General features: G+C 45.7%; 1 protein-coding gene across 1 annotated transcript in view; it reads right to left on the reverse strand.

Annotated features, from left to right (window-relative positions):
- Positions 1–21,707, reverse strand: part of ADGRB1 (adhesion G protein-coupled receptor B1) — a 340,537-nt gene that overhangs the window by 59,112 nt on the left and 259,718 nt on the right. Inside the window, exons 20-21 of the mRNA XM_060277561.1 lie at positions 8,547–8,650; positions 3,093–3,195 (exon numbers count right to left, since the gene is read on the reverse strand). Of these exons, the coding sequence (XP_060133544.1) occupies positions 3,093–3,195; positions 8,547–8,650 (207 nt within the window). The remainder of the gene's footprint in view (positions 1–3,092; positions 3,196–8,546; positions 8,651–21,707) is intronic.

Consider the following 21,707-nt stretch of genomic DNA (forward strand, 5'->3'; position numbering starts at 1 on the left):
TACTGCTTTCATCTTCAAAGGCGCTCATAAATGCAGAGAGGGGCACTATTCACTAGGGGTGCATACAGGTGGAAAATGTGTGTGAGTGTGTGTGTTTGTCAGGGGAGCAGGGACGCCATAAAGACACAGAAAAATGGAAGTTGGAACAACAACAAAAGCATTGCTAGCTGCTTAAGACGACTCTGCACCAGTTGGAAGTTTTAATCTCTCTCTCTCTCTCTCTCTCTCTCTCTCTCTCTCACACACACACACACACACACACACACACACACACACACACACACAACCATAGCGGTGCAAGAGCAATGTGAACTGCATTGAAGGAAGTGGGCAGGACTCTTTCATTCCTCTCCTCTCCAGGTATCTTCGTCTTACGGAAACATTTCCCTACAAAAATCCATTTACGGAAATGGAAATGAAGCAACCCTTTTGCTTGACCACCTTCAATTACGTCTTTATCCTTCTATCCTGCTGTCTCTACTTTTCTGCCACTTTCCCCAAATCAAGATGAGTCATTAATCTGATGGCTTTGATGAAGATCTGTTAGCTTGGGAGAAGCTGGTGCCAGATCTGCCCTACCAGCTATTTCTCACTTTAGATTGATGATGATCTACAGATTTCATCAAGAGCTGCCCATAATTTGAATGCATTTAAAAGAAGTTGGCATAAATGTCTGATACGGAGTTCAGAATGTTTTATTTATTCCATTCATATCCCACCTTTTCCTCCAAGGAGCTTGAGGTGGTACACATGGTTCTCTCTCTCCTTATTTAATCCCTGCAACAACCCTGTGAGGTAGGTTAGGCAAAGAGAGGGAGTGACAGGCTCAAGATCACTCCATGAGCTTCATGGTCAAGCAGGGATTTGAACCCTAGTATCTCAGTTCCTAGTCCAACACTCTAACCACTACCCAACACTGGCTCTTTGCTCAGCTTGTCCCTGCCTTTATTCCTTTGCAGCTGAGAATTTAAATTGACCCAATTTGCATATCACATTAAACCGTTGTTTAAAACAAACCATGGTTTAATGCTGATACATTAAACTATACTTTGATATGACCTGCAAACCTGATCATTGTTACTGCTGCTGTTGTTTTGTTGGTCAACTTGCTCCTAATGGTTGTTGATGACATTGGAAATGCAGCAAGCTTAAGAAAAGTCAAAGGGTTAGCCTTTCTGTCCGTAACTGACATCTGGAATGTACAGCCACAAAAATGCTGAAGCAGTGAGCATTGATGGGCAGGGTTCACTTAATGAGTGCTAGAAGCAGAAGCTCTAAACACGGAATTCGCGTCACACAATGGGATCTAACCCCTTCTCCTCCCACCACATGTCTCTCACTCTATCCAAAAAAAGTAGTTTTGCAGGGATCAGGAGAACTCCCATAACAGCATTCAGGGGGAGGATAAAGGGGATTATTCCATCTGGCAAGCTGAAACTGCCTTTGACTAATTAAACAAAAAAATTTGGGGGGGGTATTGTTTTTGTTTGTCACAATGGTGTGTATTTTTTGTGTTTTTTATACTGTAAACTTTCCTGTGATCATTGGATGAAGGGTGGTATAGAGATTGAATGAATGAATGAATGAATGAATGAATGGTGCTATCCACTTAGTGTGATGTTGAATTTACGCCCAATGTCTCGTAAATGAGAGTAAAATATTTTGTGGAGGCAGATGGCTACTAACCACAGTAGCCAAAAACAGCAACCGCCATGTGCAGTAACTGACTGCTATATTGTTTTTAACACAGTGTCCTTTCTAGGATCCCAAGTTGCAGTCTGGCCATGCACAGTTAGGATGGGGATGTTGTGTCCTATAGAGCAGGGCATGGACTAGACAAGTCTGATAGTCCTGTCAAGGCTAGTGGTGGTCCAAATTTGGTAGTCCAGTCCAGGTTGGTGCTGCCAGATCCAGCAGACATCTCCTTCCCCTCCTCCTCAGTTGCCTAACTGCCCTGCTTTTTGACAGCCTTAGAATATTTGGGTTGGGCCCGATCCAACTTGGGGCGATCCGGGGCTACCTCAACACATTTCAGCCAAATCCTGCATGGGCCCCCAAATGGGCTCGGTTCAGTTTGAATTCCAGGCAGAGCACAGCCCTGATATTCACCACCATCCCCATTCTTGCAGACACTACCCAAACCCAGAATCTGCATCAACTTAAGGACTGCTTTGCAAGATCATTTTTCTCTTCTTCTTCTTCTTCTTTTGTGTGCCCACAATAGCTATTGTTCAAAGGTATGCTGTTGAAGTACATGGAGGTTCGATTGAGCTCTAATGGCTCATAGACCTTCTCCAAATTTCTCCAAAATGTGTTTAAAAGCCATTCAAAAGCTGGGGCCCATCCATCGGCACAGCAGAATACGTTCCCACATATTTACCTACCTAGGCAATGAGTGTGGGTTGGGGTTTCTTAATTAAGGTCAGCAACTGGCTCCAGGCCTGCTGTATAAAAGGGGTGCTATGGAAGAGCAGAGCATTTATTAAGTGGAACATTCTCCTCTGCCTCCCTTTGGTCAATCTGTCTTTTTGAATTTGAGAGATAAAAACCACTGAACCTCACAAACTGGTCCTGTTCTTGCAGGAAAGTGCCAAGGGGGCTGGGGTGGGGGAGTCAGAGAGAGCTAACTCTAGGCAGAGACTCAAAATGCATCACAGCTGAAGTCTTCTTTCTTATTCTTCTTAGAAACAGTAAGGATGCTCCCCAGATTCTCAAAGGCAAAGAGCGATACATGTGTAATTTGCCATTCAGTGGTACGTTCAGAGAATGAAATAATGAGCAGAAGGAAAGCAAATGAATGTCTCTCCCTGGGAGTTCAGCTATCGTATCTAACAGCAGCAGCAACAACAACAACAAAAAACCCTGGGACTAGTAGGTAGCCATGTTGGTCTGCCGTAGTCGAAACAACAACAACAACAAAAATCCCTTCCAGTAGCACCTTAGAGACCAACTAAGTTTGTCATTGGTATGAAGTGTGCATGCACACGAAAGAAGTGTGCACGCACACGAAAGCTCATACCAATGACAAACTAAGGTGCTACTGGAAGGAATTTTGTTTATTTTGTTTTTAAAAAACCTGGGCAAATTCCTACCTTATTCCGGGTCTGGGTTTGCCCAATCAGGATGAGAGCGTTGGAAGATATGATGGAGAGGCAGAAGTTGATAAGAATGACGGAACGTTCGGAACGGATGTACCTATAGAAGACAAAGAAAAAGGCAGACGGAAGGAGAGAGCCTTAGATCCATGATCTGCAACTTGTCAAAAGGCTGGTCATGGGAATGGGGAAATCTGCCAAATTCAATTTCGCTCAATGCCCCATTTTTCTGATCTTAAATTCTCCACATTTTTTTTTTTGAAAAAGGACCTCATGAAAATCCTTCTAGTGAGAACTTCTCCTTGTGCACCTTTACACGGTATACACTTTCTTGCAAAGCACTTTCCCCTAATACAATGCAGTTTAATGCACACTGTGCCCTAGTACATGCATTTCTGCACACATTACTAGGCTGGAACACTGCGCTACAAAATTTGGAGAAATACGAATTTTGAAAGAAGCCTGTGTTTCAGCCTGCATATCATATTGGAAAGTGCAAATGAGGTTGTTATACCTTTAAACGATGAACTGAATTGAATTTCCCTGCACCATCTCTGGCTGTGACCCTCATGGGACCTGTTAGCTTAAAGACCCAATTCAAGGTGATCCCATTCAGGTTTAAAGCATCTGTAGCTTAAGCAAGGACCATCTCCTTCCCTACAGAGACACCCAGAGATTAAGATGGGAAGAGGGGGCCTGCTTGGTAGCTTTGCTGCCTTCCATAGCATTGTGGCTGGCAGCTCAGGGGAGAGTTTTCTCGGAGACAGCTCCCAAAATATGGATTGCACCTACAAAGGTGCACCCACCATCTTCATTGCATAGTTTCCATTGTTTTCTGAAGATGGTCTATTTACCTTGACCTTCAACAGTTCATTTTTTGTGATTTTTGTGTGGTCCATGAATGTTCTTTTAATTGATTTTAAGTTGCACTACTGGATTTTAATGCCATGTGTTTATATGGTTGTCACCCACCCTGGGACCCAGTGGTAAAGGCTAAGCAAGAACGTTCTTAAATAATCCCCAACCTGCAACGCATGATCCATTTCCAAGAGCCCATGGGGCAGGAGAAGCTGTCATATACCAAGTCAGACCAATACAGTGGTACCTCGGGCTACAAATGCTTCGGGTTACAAACACTTTGGGTTACAAACTCTGCTAACCCAGAAGTAGTTGCTCCAGGTTGCAAACTTTGCCCGAGGATGAGAACGGAAATCGCACGCCGGTGGCACAGCAGCAACTGGAGCCCCCATTAGCAAAAGTGTGCCTCAGTTTAAGAACGGTTTTGGGTTAAGAACAGACCTCTGGAACAAATTAAGTTCATAACCCGAGGTACCACTGTAGCCCATTGGTCCATCTAGCTCAATATTTTCAACAATAACTGGCAGTTCGCCTTCAGGATTTCAGATAGGAGATGCCAGGGATTCCCCCTGAGACGTTCTGCGGGGAAAGCAGATGTTCTACCACTGAGCTGTGGTCCTTTCCCAATCTGAAATCCATGATCTCTACCATGAAATGACAGCAACAATTACACTGTCATGGAAAACGAGTTTCTTCAAATTTACCCCTTGGCCTGCAAACTCACGGTCACTTCAGCTTAAAGCAAGGCACACCTCTCCACAAACACCTCATTCCCTGGGTGATGTGCTTAGCTATGGCCAAATGATGAGGCGGGGTGAGGTGCCCACCTTGAGCAGTGGAAGCCCTAGAAGCAGAACCCACTGACCCTCCGACACCCTTCTTGCCACCCCCACTGCCAGCAGAGAAGAGGCACCGGTTTCCAGCATGATCTTACAAGATCTTGTTGAAATCTCACAGAGTGCATGAGCTCTCATGAGACTTTGGTGAGATCTTGCAAAATCTCCCCAGAGATCAGCACAGCTACCAGTGCTTAGTGGGTGCTGGTACTGCCAGTGCCAGGGTGGCAGCGAGGAGGCAAGGTGGCACGTTCCCGTTTTGCCTCAAGCAGCGAAGTGGGAGGTGCCACCCCTGGATATAGAGGACCTCATCTTGGTTTCAAGGCACAATACTGGGTGATTTTCAGTTCCTTTCAAGCCCCACATTTCTGTTTGTTCTGTCCTACTAAGGGTTGGCAGCTGGTGGACCTCGGGCCAAATCCGACTGCAGGAAAACCGCCAGCTGGTCTACCAACTCAAGGAAGTTGTTTCTGATTCTGTCTTGAGTTGACAGCTGCTGCTGCCGCTGCCACCACCACCACCACAAAATTACAGCCAGTGTAATGTCAGCAGGACTTCAAGGAGGAGAGGGAAATGGAAACTGCATAGTTGCTAGGCAGCTCCCTCTGTGCCATGTCGTGCTTTGGGGGGCAAATGGACAGAGGAAGCTGCCACAGCACAGGAAGGCTGGGGAAAACTGGCTCCTTCCCCTGATGTAACCTCATAATGTTCCATGGAATATACAGTGTCAAACCAGCTAAAATGGCATTATATGCAAAATCTTGTGTTTAGATTAGCTTTCTGCAGTGTGAATGTGCATGTGAATGACTTTTATGGTTGTGGGGTGCAGTGATCTGTGGGCACAGTTCTGCAGGTGCAATGGGACTTCTGTTTCCTCTCCTCTCCCTACTCTTCCTTAACCCTCCAGAACTGATTCTGTGGGCGTGCAGGAGGCTGGAGGGGGCCAGATAACAGGAAGAGGAAGCTCCATTTACACATGAAACCATTGCACCAGCAGAGCTGCAGCACTGGATAGAGCCCGACCTTATTATTATGTGCATCAATGACATGTTGCTTGCAAAACAACAACAACAGCAAACTAACTAACTAACTAACAGTCTGGAGGGGCCCATAATTGCAAGCAAATTATCTATATTTTGCTATACTGGGGGAAAAAGGACTTTTGTATGTTATAATTGTTGTTGTTTAGTTGTTTAGTCATGTCTGATTCTTCGTGACCCCATGGACCATAGTAAGCTAGCCAGAGTGGCTGGGAAAACCCAGCCAGATGAATGGGTGAGGTCTCCTCCTCCTCCTCCTCCTCCTCCTCCTCCTCCTCCTCCTCCTCCTCCTCCTCCTCCCCCTTCCCCTTCAGTGCATAGTGTGGAACTCATTCCCACAGGAGGCAGTGATGACCACCAACCTTTTTAAAAAGATTAGACAAATTCATGGAGAGGGCTACCAATGGCTCTGCCCTGCCTCCACAGCTGGAGAAAGTAACGCTTCTGAATCCCAGTTGCTGGAAACCACGTGAGGGGAGATAGCTCTTGTGGCAGAATCCTGCTTGCTGGTTGGCCACTGTGAGAATAGGATGCTGGACTAGACGGGCCATTGGCCTGATCCAGCAGGGTCTTTTTATATTACTGGGTTTCTGCTTGGCTTGCTGGGTCACATGTGATTCACGGCCAAATGAAACCATTATCCTACCTAGATGTACAAGGGATCTAGACACACATGAATATGGGGGTGTGCGTGCATGCGTGCGTGCGTGCGTGCGTGCACACACACACACACACACACACTCCCCACCCCCACCCCAAAGATCTTTGCCTCTCTGCTGCCTCTCTGCTATTTGCCACTGCTGGAAGCATGTCTGTGGTCCCCTGAGTCCGGACATAGATCAATCCAAAGAAACAGTGTCAGCGGGTTAAGCTTCCCGCTGGCTATAAGCCTAGAGGAGGCTGCAAAGTGGCAAAGGCTACAAAACCTCGGATTATTAATATGTGAGATTGTAGCTCAGACAGCCAGCGGCCAGTTGCAACTAGGATCCAGGGCAGTGACAGATGCGTGCTGCTCTGAGCTGGAAGCCCTCGGACATATTGGCTGCGGAACTGAAGAAGCCCCCCCCCCAAGCCCTACTCAGTGTTGTTCTTCTGCTTGCTTCACGGAATAAGAAGCTGTCCTTGGTCCACGTGGCTCAGTAATGTCTACACTGCCTGGCAGAACCTTGGACCCTTGATGTGCAAAGCAAATGCTCTACCACTGAGCTATGCCTCTTCCCAATGGCAATGGTGCTTTACCCAGGATTGCACCTGCATATTTGTCTCCCAGGTTTAACGAAATGCCCTCACAATTTTGGAAGGGCGGAAGCAGACGCGGGAGACCACTCCAACTCTCACCCATAGAAACCTTTTCTATTCCCCATTCTAGCTCCCCAACTATATTGTCTTGTCTTTTTGTGTGTATGTGTGGTGGCAAACCCAGGTTTGACTCTGTGTAAAATGAGCAATGGAGTATCAGAAGGGCCCTGATGGGTCAGACCAAAGGCCCATCTAGTCCGACATTCTGTTCTCACAGTGGCCAACCAGACTGGGAAGTCCGCAAGCAGGACTAGATCGCAACAGCTCTCTCCTAGCTGTGATTCCAAGAAGAGGAATGCGGTGATTGGCGGAGGAGGTAGAATACAGTCACCATGCCTAGGAGCCACTGATAGCTCTATTCTCCACCAGATGGATGGTCCCAGATCCACAATGTCCTTCCCCATTGATAGGCTTAGCTTTCTAACTGAATTTAAGAGCACTGCTAAATCAGGACAATGGCCATCTAGCCCAGCAACCCATTCTCATGGTGGTCAACCAATGGAAGACCACACACAGAATCTGAGTGCAACAGCACTCTTCCTATCTGCAGTTCCAACCCTACGGCCTCCATCAGTGGATGGGTCTTGTCTTGTCCTCCGTGAATTTGTCCAATCCTCTTTTAAAGCCATCCCAAGTTGGCGGCGCCCACTAAATGGATAAAAATAGAGTCATGGGCTAGTGGGCAAGAGAAAAAATAATTAAGCAACTCTTTCTGATCTTCCTCCATCCAGTGCTGCTTCTTGGTAAACAGATGGGGGTGGGGTTTGGGAACTCTTAGGAAAGTTGTCATCAGAAGTGATGAGAGTTGGAGTTCAGCAACATTTGGAGGGCCACAGATTCCCTCACTCCTACTTTAGCTTTATTCAGAACACGATCACTATTAAAGCTTCATTGCCAACCATGGGTCAGATCCATTCAGCGCTGGGAGTTCATGGGGTATCCTAAGCTACACACACCTGCACTACAACTGAGGCAGAGCCCTAGGCAACACACTGCACAACTGGTTTTGCAATCTCGGACAATCCAGTCATTCAAACCCGGACAATTAGCTGATCATTAGAGCTGAATAAATAAATAAAATAAAAAAGAATATGCATGTGTGTGTGTGTGTGTGTGTGTGTGTGTGTTTACCCCACTTTTTGGTGAAGTATAAACTGGCACTCTAGTTAAGGCTAGGGGAATTTCTCAGGGAGGTTACAAACACACCTACAATTTTCTCATGATGCACAGTAGACCTCATAACTTATCTCTCCCAGTATTTAAGAGAATGCATAAATGAATTACCACAGAGCATTAGAGTGTGCTGTAGACATCACTAGGAATGATGAAAAGTAACTATAGATTCATGGTTTCAGACAGAGATACAAATATGCAAATGAGAATATGTATTTATGAATGGAGGAGAGTAGAACCTTTACCTCCAGACTGAGATGTATATGATTATCAAAAGCAAGAGAGTCAAGGAAGACACTCCACAGCCTACGATTAACGTGACCGAAGGGACGAGCACTTTTTCTGTGTTCTGAAAGAGAGGAAATAAAAAACATGAGTATACTTGAAAGAGCAGGTGACCTACATTCTGCAAGATATTTCCTGGTGATGATGTGGTAATAATAATTCAACACGCGTGATTTCTGACCTGGATATTGTAATTCTGATTCTGCAGACATTAATCCCAAACTCTCCTTCTGTTTGATTCTGTCTGATTTACCTTTTATCCGGGGTGTGGGGGAGGGGAGAAGCTATTTTGTGGTCAACATGCACAAAGTTGGTCAGAAGGGGTAGTAGCTGGATGCAGAAACTCACAGGCAAACCTAGTTGTGAGCAGGTTGAAAAACAATCACACATCCAAATGAAATCAACGGTAGGTCTGCTTTGGGGAGTTCATTGCCTACCGAGGGTTTCTGGAAGAAAGGATATTCTAGATACTCCATGGAGATTCTACAAACATATGGGTGAATAGAAAAGCTGGAAATCCCGTAGGCATAAAATTCTTTATTCAGAAATTCACTGATCATTCATTTGAGAGGAGTTGAAGTGGCCAGAGAGAGACCTTTAGATAACTGCATCATTCTAGTTCACAGAAGAACTCCAACTCAACCAAGGGGAAAAATCAACACGTTTGTAATGGGCTACACAATGTCAGGATGATTTCTATGCATGCAATAGCCATCATGGATGTGACAGAGCTTTAACATTCGATGTGACTCCGTTGGTGGAGTTTGTTCACCTATTCAGCTGCAAGTCACCAAGCAATAACTGCGTAAACGATGCGTGTGGAAATCATGGAATCATAGAGGTGGAAGGACCTCAAAAGTCTATGAGTCAAATTCACCTGCCAATGCAGGAAGTCAACTGAAAGTTGGACAACCAGCCTTGCATAAAAACATCAAACAGGGAGCTGAAGCAAAGCTAGGCATTACTGAGCACCTGCCAAGGCCCATTTATTTATTCTGTTGCATTTAGACCCCACCTTCTTCTACAAGGAGCTCAAGGTGAGGTCCTCCTCATTTAATCCCCACAACAATAACCCTGTGAGAGAGGTTAGGCAGAAAGGCAGGGACTCGGCCATGGTCACCCAGTGAGCTTCATGGCCACATGGGGGTTTGAACCCTGGTCTCTCAGGTCCTAGTCCAACATTAACCAGTAGACCACACTCTGGCTTCCCTGCAGGGGCGGCGCTTCTCGTCCTCTTGGCTGCATCTGCCTGCTGCCTCCAAGCACCCAAGCCAGGCCTCCCCAAACAGCGGCCCTCCAGATGTTTTGGCCTACAACTCCCATGATCCCTAGCTAACAGGACCAGTGGTCAGGGAAGATGGGAATTGTAGTCCAAAACATCTGGAGGGCTGAAGTTTGGGGGTGCCTGACCCAAGCCATGGCTAGAGTGAGGAAAGGCAGCAGCATCTGCCTCAAGCTCTCCATCAGAGGTTGGATTGGGCCCAGAGGAAGAAGGGAAGCGACTGGCATTTCCAAGTCTTTTTCAAACTTTTTATCAGAACCTCAAATTGAAGATGCACTTCAAAAAAAACCGTGTACGGGGTTTCCCGGAAGATTTCCAACCCGGCAATGTGAAAACTGAGCAGTGCAACCTTTCGCTCTTCTCACGGCCAGAAAAAAAGAAAAGAGGAGAGGAGAAAAATTCATTCCGTGGGTATAACAAAGCAAACTCGCTCACAGCTGCGCCTCCCTGACCAGCTTAAACAACCAGCTTAAACAAGGCTTATGATATGAGACTTAAGGAGCTAAACTCTTAAGACTTAAGCTTAGGAGGCTGAGGGGTGACGTGATTGTGGTGCACAGATTCATGGCATGTGGAAAAGCTGTGAGACGGAGGGAATGCTCTGGCCTTCACGAAACTCAAAGGGGGCTGGAACAATCTGTGGGTTGTTGTTTTTTTTGTCCTCCTCCCCCCAATTTAAATGCTTTATTGAAATACATAGATAACATACACAATATACCAAGATGAAAACAATCATGTACTGATAATCTTATATGTTTACAAAAATTAGATTTAAATTAAATTTATACAATCTCTTTTCCCCTATCTTTTTGCTAACATAGAATACACTTCCTATATTTTCCTGATGCATATAACATTTTTGGTGATGAATGTACTTCTCATTAATACCTTACTCTTTCTGTATTTTCCAATTACACGTAGGTAATTGGTATCTGAAGAAGTGTGCATGCACACGAAAGCTCATACCAATAACAAACTTAGATTGTTTCTAAGGTGCTGCTGGAAGGATATTTTTTTATTTTGTGTTTTCTAATACTTTCTAACAGGTACCTTTTTACTTGTTTCTTAACAGTTCATTTAGACAAGGGTCATTCAAACGCTGCCATAGATATTGTACACCACTGTAGATATCTCTTGTACACATCCCATTTTTGTACACATCCCATTTTTGAATAAAGGATTGTCTTGTACTACCTCTTAGTCTGTGAGTCAATTGTGCCATTTCTCCATATTCCAGTAATGTGCACTGCCACTCTGATATGGAATTGGAAAGGGGGAAACGTTCCAACCATATCAGAGGGGGGCTGGAACAATCTGGGTTAACTAACCTGTGACCCTCCAGCTCATCAAAACCAACTATTGGTCATGCTGGTTGTGGCTGATAAGAGTGTACGGGTATGCTTTTTTGGGGGGGGGAGGGGGGATGAAATGAAATTGACAGAGAATGGATCCCAGTGTGGTGTGGCTTCCTCTCTCACCCTGGTCAGCTCTGTGCTTGGCATCCCTCACCCCCTCAACACTGAGGGGGCCTGGGCCCCTAGCAGCTGATATTGAGTGGGCCAAATACACCTCCACCCCTAGGAGTTGCCGCACCTGCTCTCCACTTTCCTGCTTTACTTCTTGGCCCCATTACTGCCAACTTACAACACTTCATCTTTGTCTAAGTTCCAGCTAGTTAACTCACACAGAGCCACTTTCCTTTGTTTCCGTTAATGGCTCATCACCCAGCCTATCGCCTCAACAGGGAAAGAATACTGTAGAAATACTTTATTGTCACTGTACCACTTGTTTACAGTGAGATTAAATGAGCCCCCCCCCCCCATATCTCAGTCCTTGTTACACTCTGTGTGCTGTCGTACAACCACCAACCCCAAACGTCAGCTGCAATGTTGCTGTCTTCCATTCAGCAGCCTCACGGCCCATGGGTAGAAACTGTTCTTTAACTTGTTGGTGCGGCTTATCTTGTCCGAGGGCAGGAGATTAAAAAGGTGCTGGCCAGGGTGTGAATCATCCCTGAGAATGTTCCCTGCTCTTCTGAGGCAATGGTCTCCCGCAATAACATCTAGCGGACTCAGGAGACAGCCCACGATATCGTGTGCTGTCTTCACCACCCTCCGTAGGGACTCTCTGTCCATGGCTGTCAAACCAGCATACCACACCGTAATACAGTATGAGAGAACACTTTCTATCGTGGACCAATAGAAGGAAATCATCCGTTTCTGTCCAACCTTGTTCTTTCGCAAGACTGTAAGGAAATGAAATCTCTGTTGGGCCTTCCTAACCACCTGGGTTGTATTGACCTTCCAAGTTAAGTCTTCGCTAAGATGGACTCCCAGGTATTTAAAGGAAGAGACTCTAGGAACAGAGTGATATAGCAGGAAAAGTGACTAGGAGAAGGGAAGCGTGTTGTAAATAGTAGGAAGGAATCTTATTATTTTTTGGCTTCGTTTTTTTTCTTTTTTCTCTTATATACGTTTTTGCTTTTCATACTTGATTTTTCTGTTTTTTTTCTTTTTGTTCTTATCTTTTTCTTGCTTTGATTTTTTCTTTACATAAGCTAACTATATGATTTTGTACTTATTAGTTATATTATGTTGAACGATTGGATTTGAAACATTTATGATTTATATGATTTATATGATTTATTTATTCTTTTGTTGAATGAATGGATTTGATATATATGATTTATATGATTTAATGACTTGTACTCATTTTTAAAGATAATAAAGTATTTTTAAAATTTTAAAAAAGGAAGAGACTCTCTCCACACAGCCCCCCCCCTGATATACAACGGGGCTAGCTCCCCTCTCTTCCTCCAAAAGTCCACCACCATCTCCTTTGTCTTGCCACTGTTTAGGTGCAGATTGGTGCAGAAAGCTGGCCTGTATCTTAACACTCGCTGGATCCAAGGCTTCAAAAGGTCTATGCATACAGACTACTTCTTCCCCCTCACCTCAGACTCAGTTGTTTTGATCAAGAACTTAAGAAGAGCCCCCTGGATCAGGCCAATAACCCATCCAGTTCAGCATCCTGTTCTCGCAGTAGCCACCCGGATGCCCCCAAAGCAGGTTCTGAGCACGACACCATTCTCCCCACTTTGCAGCAACTGGTTTTCCAAAACATTACTGCCTCCGAGCACGGAGCAGAGCATTGCCACCATGGCTTTTAGCTAGCAACAACCAATAGATCAAGCGGTTCATACACTTTCTACTTAAAATCAATAAACACATAGGTTCAGAGATTCTACTGTTTGACCCCTCCAAAGCCCAGGAGGAGCAGCAGCAACAAAACGTGACCTCTGTTTACAACAGAGTAGCTCACCTTCCTTGGCACATGAGATCCTGGGCTCATGCGCCACCCCATTCCTTTACCAGTGCATTGCTGCTTCCAGGTTACTTCAAAATGCACTAGCAGGGAGGGTAGGAAGCGAGCGGGGGGCACCTCTTTGTGTCTCCCTCCCCCCGTTTATACGATGCTGTAAGAATGGGGAGAGGGGGTGGGGGCTTTCAATCAATGCTTCCAACTAGGGTGGAAGTAATGGCTGCTGCTGCTGCTGCTCCTGCCTGGGGGCTGAGAGCTGTCTCTGCTCTTAAATAACCTGCCTGGGAGCAGAGAAAGATGTTCGGCTTTCCCTTCCCCATCTTTTCTCTCGCCTTCCTTTTCTTCTGCATTGCCCTGCTTACTTTCCTCATCCTCTATTCTAAGCCATTTTTTATTTATTTCCTCCTGGATCTGAATTCTTTTCTTCCTTCACAACCCGCTCCCCGCCCCCCTCCACCAGTGCATGGAAGATGGGAACTCACATGGAAGATGGAGCAAGCTTGCTTTCTCCTGCTCTGGAGGGTAAGACCCGAACCCATGATTTCAAGTTACAAGAAAGGAGGTTCCGACTAAACATCAGGAAGAACTTTCTGATAGTAAGAGCTGCTTCACAGTGTAATGGTCTCCCGCGGGAGGTGGTCGGCTGTCCTTCCTTGTTAAAGCAGAGGTTAGATGGCCATCTGTCAGGGATGCTTTAGCTGAGATTCCTGCATTGCAGGTGGTTGGACCAGACGACTCTTGGAGATGCCTCTTAGAAGGCATCTCAAGGCAGCCCTGTTTAGGGAAGCTTTTAATGTTTGGTGGATTTCTGTATTTTAATATTTTGTTGGAAGCCGCCCAGAGTGGCTGGGGGAACCCAGCCAGATGGGCAGGGTATAAATAAATAAATTATTATTATCATTATTATTATTATCATCATCATCATCATTAGGGTCCCTTCCAGCTCAACAGTTCTGTGATTCTATGATATCCTCCTGCTCCATGAATGAATCTACTGTATTTAGATAGTGAGATGCTGGTTTCTCCCCCTTTGTTACTATTATTTATACATTATTTTCTCCATTTTTTGTGTTAAATTTGCAAATAAAATAAAACAAGAAAAGGGAGGGGGAAAGAAAGAGAATAGCTCAGGCTACTGCCGGTTTTGATGACGATGAATCCCATTCCCCCAAAAACCCTTGGAACATGCCTACCCTTGACAGAGAAATTGGAAAAAAACATTTGTGGTTTTTCTTGGTCTACAAGTAGAGCGGAAGATTTTGAGAGATCATTTGTGCACAGCTTTAGCCTAAGTGTCAGGTCTTGTCACTTTCCTGAGCGGCTCTATGAGTGAAGACAGATGCAAAAAAATTCTAGAGAATCGGTACTTGCTTGAAAGTGCCCTGATCCATAGCACCATGTTGCAGTAATGTAATCTTGTGGTCATCAGTGGACAGTAGCATCATAACAGTGACCCTGTGGTCAAGAACTTCCTGTCCAGCTGTGATTCCTGAATCAGAGAGGGCTGGACTACATGACCCCAGGGGTCCCTTCCAACTCTACAACCCCATGATTCTATTATTCTTTGTATGGCCTTATCAGCCAGTGCTCATAAAAGCCACTACTAGGGAGAAATCCTACACATAGGCAGCTGGAGTAAAGCAAGCCAGTGTAACTTAAGTCAGCGTAAAGCTAATACCAGATCCAAACTTCAATCAGCCGTGGGGCTACTGGAAGCTGAGCAGGTCTAAGCCCGGCAGAGGATAAACAAGCCTTTAAAGGGGCATTGGAATTACACCACCCTTTTCTCCATCTCTACCCTGTCCCCAGAATGTCCCCTTTCCAGGGTTTGCACTGGTTTAAGATTCACCAAGCTCAGTCCAACCAGTTGGGTCCCACCTGAGCCAGGCTGAGGGAGGTACACTAACCAAACTCAAGGAGTTGAGCTGGTGTCACCCATTTGCACTGAGAATCTCCCAGCAGAGCCAAGGATCTGCTGGATCCGACTTTCATAACCTGGTGGATCTTGCTCGTGGATTGGATTATCCTCCTGGCAATTGAAGACACTGAAGCCTCCAGGGAACTGCAGACCCATCCAATGTTGGGTTTCGTACAACTCTGAAGTTTCCATCTGCTACTGAAATTAGGGTGGCCGCCTTTGATCGGGCAAAATATGGGACAGGTCAGGCAAAATCAAGGATGGGCTGGGGGGGGGTAGGGATTGGGGGGCACACACTCTCTCGTGACACCAAAGCATCCCCCACTTTGTGGAAGGGCTTTCCCCACATTTGGCCTCCTGCCTTTCTCACCATCCTGACCCCACTCTTATAATAATCATATTATATATATATATACCCTGACCATCTTGCTGGGCTTTCCCAGCCATTCTGGGCAGCTCCCAACAGAATATTAAAAACACGATAAAACATCAAACATTAAAAACTTCCCTAAACAGGGCTGCCTTCCGATGTCTTCTAAAAGTCAGGTAGTTGTTTGTTACCTTGACATCTGATGGGAGGGCGTTCCACAGGGCAGGCACCACTACTGAGAAGGCCCTCTGTAACCTCACAGGCAGGGAACTTCCAGAAGGCCCTTGGAGCTGGACCTCAGTGTCCGGGCTGGACGATGGGGGTGGAGACGCTCCTTCAGGCATACTCTTCCCCTTGACTCACATAGATGGGCAGGAACCAGGGGGTAAATGGCTGGTTCCCACGGTCGACTTGAGTCATAGCTCCACCCTCACCCCCATCTAGTGTTGGAAGAGACTTGAGCATGGAGGATGAGAGTTCAGGTTGGGGGTGGAGGGGGCCATGCGATGGTGGATCTACACCATACTAGACCAGCAGCAGCGAGCGAGCGAGTGGGAAGGAAGGAGCAGGCAAGGGAGGGAGAGGAGATTGCTGCTCCCCTCCGCTTTCTCTCTGTTGCTGTTCACACTGGGCTGGGCTCCTCATTAGGTGCACCAACAGCAACTCAACCACCATTTGGGGATGACCAAGCTTGAATTATGGGGAAAATACATCCTGTTTGAAATACAAATGGGACAGGGGAAACATTTGTCCAAAAACAGGGCTATCCTGTTTTTCTAGGGAAAGGTGGCAACCCTTGTCTTAAAATGACACTGATTAAATAAGCATAAAAATGATTAGTCACAACTAAGGCGTCTCAAACCGCTTTGCTGCAACGAACGCAGAAATAAGGAAGTCGTCAAAATCAGATACAAAAACAGCAATAAACAGAAACTTAAATACTCATCGGGAAATACCTTTAAAACCAACCAGACCTTCCTTTGTTCCCTGTAAAGCTTTCGGTACATTAATGGGATTGTACTGATTAATTAAAATAGTCACCATCGTCCTTGACAACACGCAGAAAGATAAAAATCCTCCTGGGCTCCCCAGGCGACGTATTTCAGAGCCCATCTCATTAAGCAAAGCTCTTAGTTTGCTCCACTAGAATGATAAGCAAAAGTCTCTTCCCTTTTGCTGCAAGAAGAGGGGCTTATCTGAAGTACCTCAAGGCATTTAGTGACTCCAGCCATGTTTGCCAGCCATGCCACTGCTACCCTTTCGGAATTAATTGGCACTTCCTGAAACAAAATGTGAACTGAATCATGGCTACCCTTCAAAGTTCTCGCTCTCCAAATGTTGTAATATATCTTGCAAAAAAAAAGGAGGGGAGTTGCATAAAGATGTATGTTTTTATTTATTTGCATTTATCTCCCACCTTTTTCTCCAGAGCTTCACGGTTCAAACCCCCCTCCCCATTTATTTCCCACAACACCCCTGCAAGGTAGGCTAGGCTGGCAGGCAGGGAATGGTTTTCTTATTTATATGCCACCCATTTGACAGGGTTGCCCCAGCCACTCTGGGCAGCAAAATATAAAAAGAAACCAATAAAACATCAAATAATAAAAACTTTCATATACCGCTTCAAGGCTGAGTGGGGTTGTTTTTGTTTGTTATTATGCTACGGTATGTACTTTTGTGTTTTTATGTTGTAAACCGCCCTATGTTCTTCAGATGAAATTGAATGAATGAATGAAAACTCTGGCCTCACAGGTCTTAATCCAACACTCTAATCACTATGTTACACTAGCTGTATTATTATTAGTGAACATTACATTACAAAAAAAGTGCATCCTTTTAGGGGAAAATGCTTTTTAAAATGGGTGTGTTGGGAAAAATTGCATATGAAAGTGTATAAGGAGAAATTCACACTACAGTGCTGTCTTTCCCACCCCAAGCAAGCATATGCAGAAATATAGTGAGATAAATTTAGTGTTTAAAATTAGGGAAGAGGGAGAGAGGGACTAATGAACCGATTAGTCCATTCCTCTAATTAGAAATGTGCGTTGAGAGGAAATGCTTTTTTAATAGAAAAAAATAGATGTTTAAATTCACATTACAATGCAAATGTTTGCTCTGCATGAAAATAAATAAATCACAGATTTAATTAATCCAGTGAAGAGACAGAACTGACTTATGGGTGAAAACAAGTGAAAGAGGCACAGACCAGAAATAGACTAATTTGCCTGTCCCAATTAGTGACTCCATCTGGAGATGGTAAACAAGTGAAAGTGGGGTACTGAAATATAGGTCTAAGTTTTAATCTTACTCCTTCTTTCTCTTGGCCGCGATAAAGGAAAAGATTCATGTTTCCTTACTGGTGACGGGAAAAGTTACAACTTAATATAGGCTGCATCTATGCCCTACATTTGAAACACATTTGTATAATTTTACAAGTTGCATCTCCCCTCAAGAAATATCATGGGAGCTGTAGATTGCTAAGGGTCTCCTAAAAATACTCAACACCTTTAATGAACAGCAGTTCCCATGTTTCTTTGGGGGAAGCTGTGACTTTTTAAAGATGCAAACTGCATCCACAAGAGCAAAAGTAGCTGGCAAAGGTCTCAGAGCTGTTACAGCTCCTCCAGGTGTCCTTATTTTCCAGGGAAAGTCCCAAATTTGCAGTTTCTGATTTGATCCCAGAATGTCCCGCTTTTCCTCAGGACACCCCTATTTTCACTGGAGAAATATTGGAGGCCATGAAGTTATGTGACTCTTGAGCCAAGGAGAAAAGTATCTATATAACCTTTAGAAGACATGTAAAGGCAGCCCTGTATAGGGAGGTTTTGTAAACCTTTAATGTTTCATTATGTTTTTATATATGTTGGAAGCCACCTAGAGTGGCAGGGGCAACCCAGTCAGATGGATAGGGCATAATAATAATAATAATAATAATAATAATAATAATAATAATAATGGAACAGTTATACCAATGACAAACTTAGCTGGTCTCTAAGGTGCTGCTGGAAGGATTTTTTTTATTTGTTTCAATAATGGAACAGGACATCCTGATTTTCATCAGAGAAATGTTGGAGGGTATGCTGTTACCCAGGCTGTTTTACTTGGAAACTTTAGGCTTCCCCCAAAGGATCTTGGGAAGTGCTGTTTGTTAAGGATGCTGAGAGTCATTTTGTTGTTGTTTAGTTGTTTAGTCGTGTCCGACTCTTCGTGACCCCATGGACCAGAGCACGCCAGTCACTCCTGTCGTCCACTGCCTCCCGCAGTTTGGTCAGACTCATGTTGGTAACTTCGAGAACACTGTCCAACCATGTCGTCCTCTGTCGTCCCCTTCTCCTTGTGCCCTCCATCTTTCCCAACACCAGGGTCTTTTCCAGGGAGTCTTCTCTTCTCATGAGGTGGCCATAGTATTGGAGTATTGGAGCCTCAGCTTCACAATCTGTCCTTCCAGTGAGCACTCAGGGCTGATTTCCTTCAGAATGGAGAGGTTTGATCTTCTTGCAGTCCATGTGACTCTCAAGAGTCTCCTCCATCACAGAGCTACAATTCCTGGAGCGGTTTAACAACCAATGCCTTTTCCTGGGAAACACTCATGCCAACTCCCAGCATCCTTAACAATCTACACTTCCCATGATTATTTGCAGGATGCTGGGACTGTTTAAAGTGGTATGATACTGCTTTAAATGTATTGTGCAGATAGGGCTTTGGGCTACCCACATCCCTATTAAGCCTTTGATTGAAAGCTCCCTCAATGAAGGGAGCTCTCCTATTGTTTGTTAAGTTAGATCCCAGCCTTCCTGTATGCTTGTGAAACATGGACCACTTATAAACGCCATCTCCAACTCCTTGAAAGATTCCATCAACGGCATCTCCGGAAATTTTTACACATCACTTGGAAAGACAGGCGAACTAATACCAGGGTACTGGAAGAACCAAAGATCATCAGTGTTGAAGCAATGATTCTTCAACATCAACTTCGTTGGACTGGATACAGTGGCAGGGGGACGGGGGGGCAGGGGGATGCCGCCCCGGGCAGCAGGCTGGGCGGTGGGGCAGCAGGCTGGATGGGGGTGACTACCTCCGACAGCCGCCACCGCTGCGAGCTCCCCTCGCTGCCCACATGGAGGTGAGGCCGGGGTGCGCTGCGGAAAGAGCTCCGGCGGCTTCCGAGCCCGGCTCCTCCATGGTGTCTCCTCCCTGCCGGAGGAGCCGCTGTCTGCCTCCACGATGGCCCTGAAGAAAGCCAGGCGGCGGGCGAGCAGGACCAGCCCCTGTGGAGCCAGCGCAAACTGGCTGTGAGGAGAACCGCGATGAGCGTGGTAAGGACGGGCGGGGAGAGGGCCAGAGGGAGAGGGGTAGGCCTGCCGGATGCCGCCCGCCACTGCCTGCTGTGTCGCCGCGTATCCCTCCTGTGCACGCATGCATTGTGACGCGCGGCGCATGCGCGGAACGGACACCCCACCTCCAGCGGGGTGCCTTCGAGTTTGCTGCCCCGGGCGGCCAGGCGGCTAGCTACGTCGCTGACTGGATATGTTGTGCAGATCCCTGATTTTTGTCTTCCAATCAATGCAACTACTCTATTCTGAACCTAAAAATGGAAATCGTAATGCTGGTGGTCAACAAAAGAGGTTTAGAGACCGTCTCAAGGCATATATATATATATATATATATATATATATATATATACTCAAACACCAACAATTGGGAAATACTAGGCTGTGAGTGCTCCAATTGGAGAACAGCCTTTACCAAATGTGCCATGGGCTTTGAAGACACTCGAACTCAGGATGCAACAGAGAAACATGCTAAGAGAAAGGCACGCTTGGCAAATCCACACCATGATCAACTCCTGCCCGGAAACCCATGTCCCCACTGTGGAAGGACGTGTGGATCCAGAATTGGCCTCCACAGTCACTTATAGACTCACTGTTAAGACCGTGTGTATGGAAGACAATCTTACTCGGCTACAAGTGATCGCCAAAGAAGAAGAGATTCAGCGTACTCTATAATGCACCATATCGAAACAACAGCATAAACAGCATAAACTGTCTCTATTTGCGGGGGGCAATATTTTTGGAAGCTTTAGCTCATCAATCCCTGCCCTTCTGTTGGAAGGACCCACACTGCTAAGATCCCCACCTAAACATGATTTCTATATCATCAGCTGGGTCTCCTGCATCATCGCTGGGAATCCTAAATGGTTTGGGGGTTCTTTGGCAGCAGAGTCGAGGGGAAGCATCTGTGATTCTGGCTCCAACAGGGGAGCATCTCTGGGAAAAGAAACACCAGACAGGTGTCATTCTTTGCTCAACGATTCCCCTATCATCACTCAGTGTTTAATGTAACGAGAACTGACACTTGGCTCTCCCTGTCCTGTTTCTCTGAGCCAGGCACCCGAGCCAACGGCATACCGGGACCTGGATGCAGATGGCACTTTCTGCTGCAAAAGGGCTCAGCTTGCTCTCCTCTCCTGAGCGAGCAGAAGTTGGCGAGGCTCTTGTTTTGGGGACATGAGCGAAACCTCAAGGGCTGGCCCTTAGGACACGTGCTGGGCTATAATGGGAGAAGGGAGAAGCCTGCAGGCTCCATGCTGCTGTAACAACAAACTTTGCCCACTTCAAGGCCCACTGGTTTGGACGGAGGCTGTGGTAGATTTTCAGAGGTGCTCTCTGTCTTTCAGCAAAAGGCTGGCACCACTTCTGAGTTAGGACAGCTGAATCATGACAGTTTTGGTCCCCCCCCCCCAAATCTCTGATCTTCCCATTCCATCCTCCACAATCCCACATCTTCTGATGTTCCTTAGACGTCCTCCTGAAAATTCACTTGTTTAATGCAACATGTGAATATCCCTTGCGCTTGTGGAGAGACACACCATTCCTGTGTTTAGCTGAGATTCCTGCACTGCAGGGGGTTGGACTAGATGACCCTTGGGGTACCTTCCAATGCTACCATTCTGTGTGAAGAACAACCCTTTGCCACTCCCCTCCCATGCTGAAATTTTGATTGTAAGTTCCTCTGTACACTGATACCACTAGATCTATAAATATCAATAAAGCAATAATAAGCTGGTTTTCTTTTTCTTTTCTTTTCTTTTAAAAATAGACTTGGAAAGCTCTTACAGCCTTTTGCTCTAACCAACATCTTGTTTCATCCTTTTCCCCCCTATCCTGTGCTCAATCTGATAACTCCAGATTGCGGAGCACGTAAAAGCACCCGCTCATTGGAAGCCTGCT

The sequence above is a fragment of the Zootoca vivipara genome, chromosome 8 (genome assembly GCF_963506605.1).
Source record: "Zootoca vivipara chromosome 8, rZooViv1.1, whole genome shotgun sequence".
Taxonomy (NCBI): domain Eukaryota; kingdom Metazoa; phylum Chordata; class Lepidosauria; order Squamata; family Lacertidae; genus Zootoca; species Zootoca vivipara.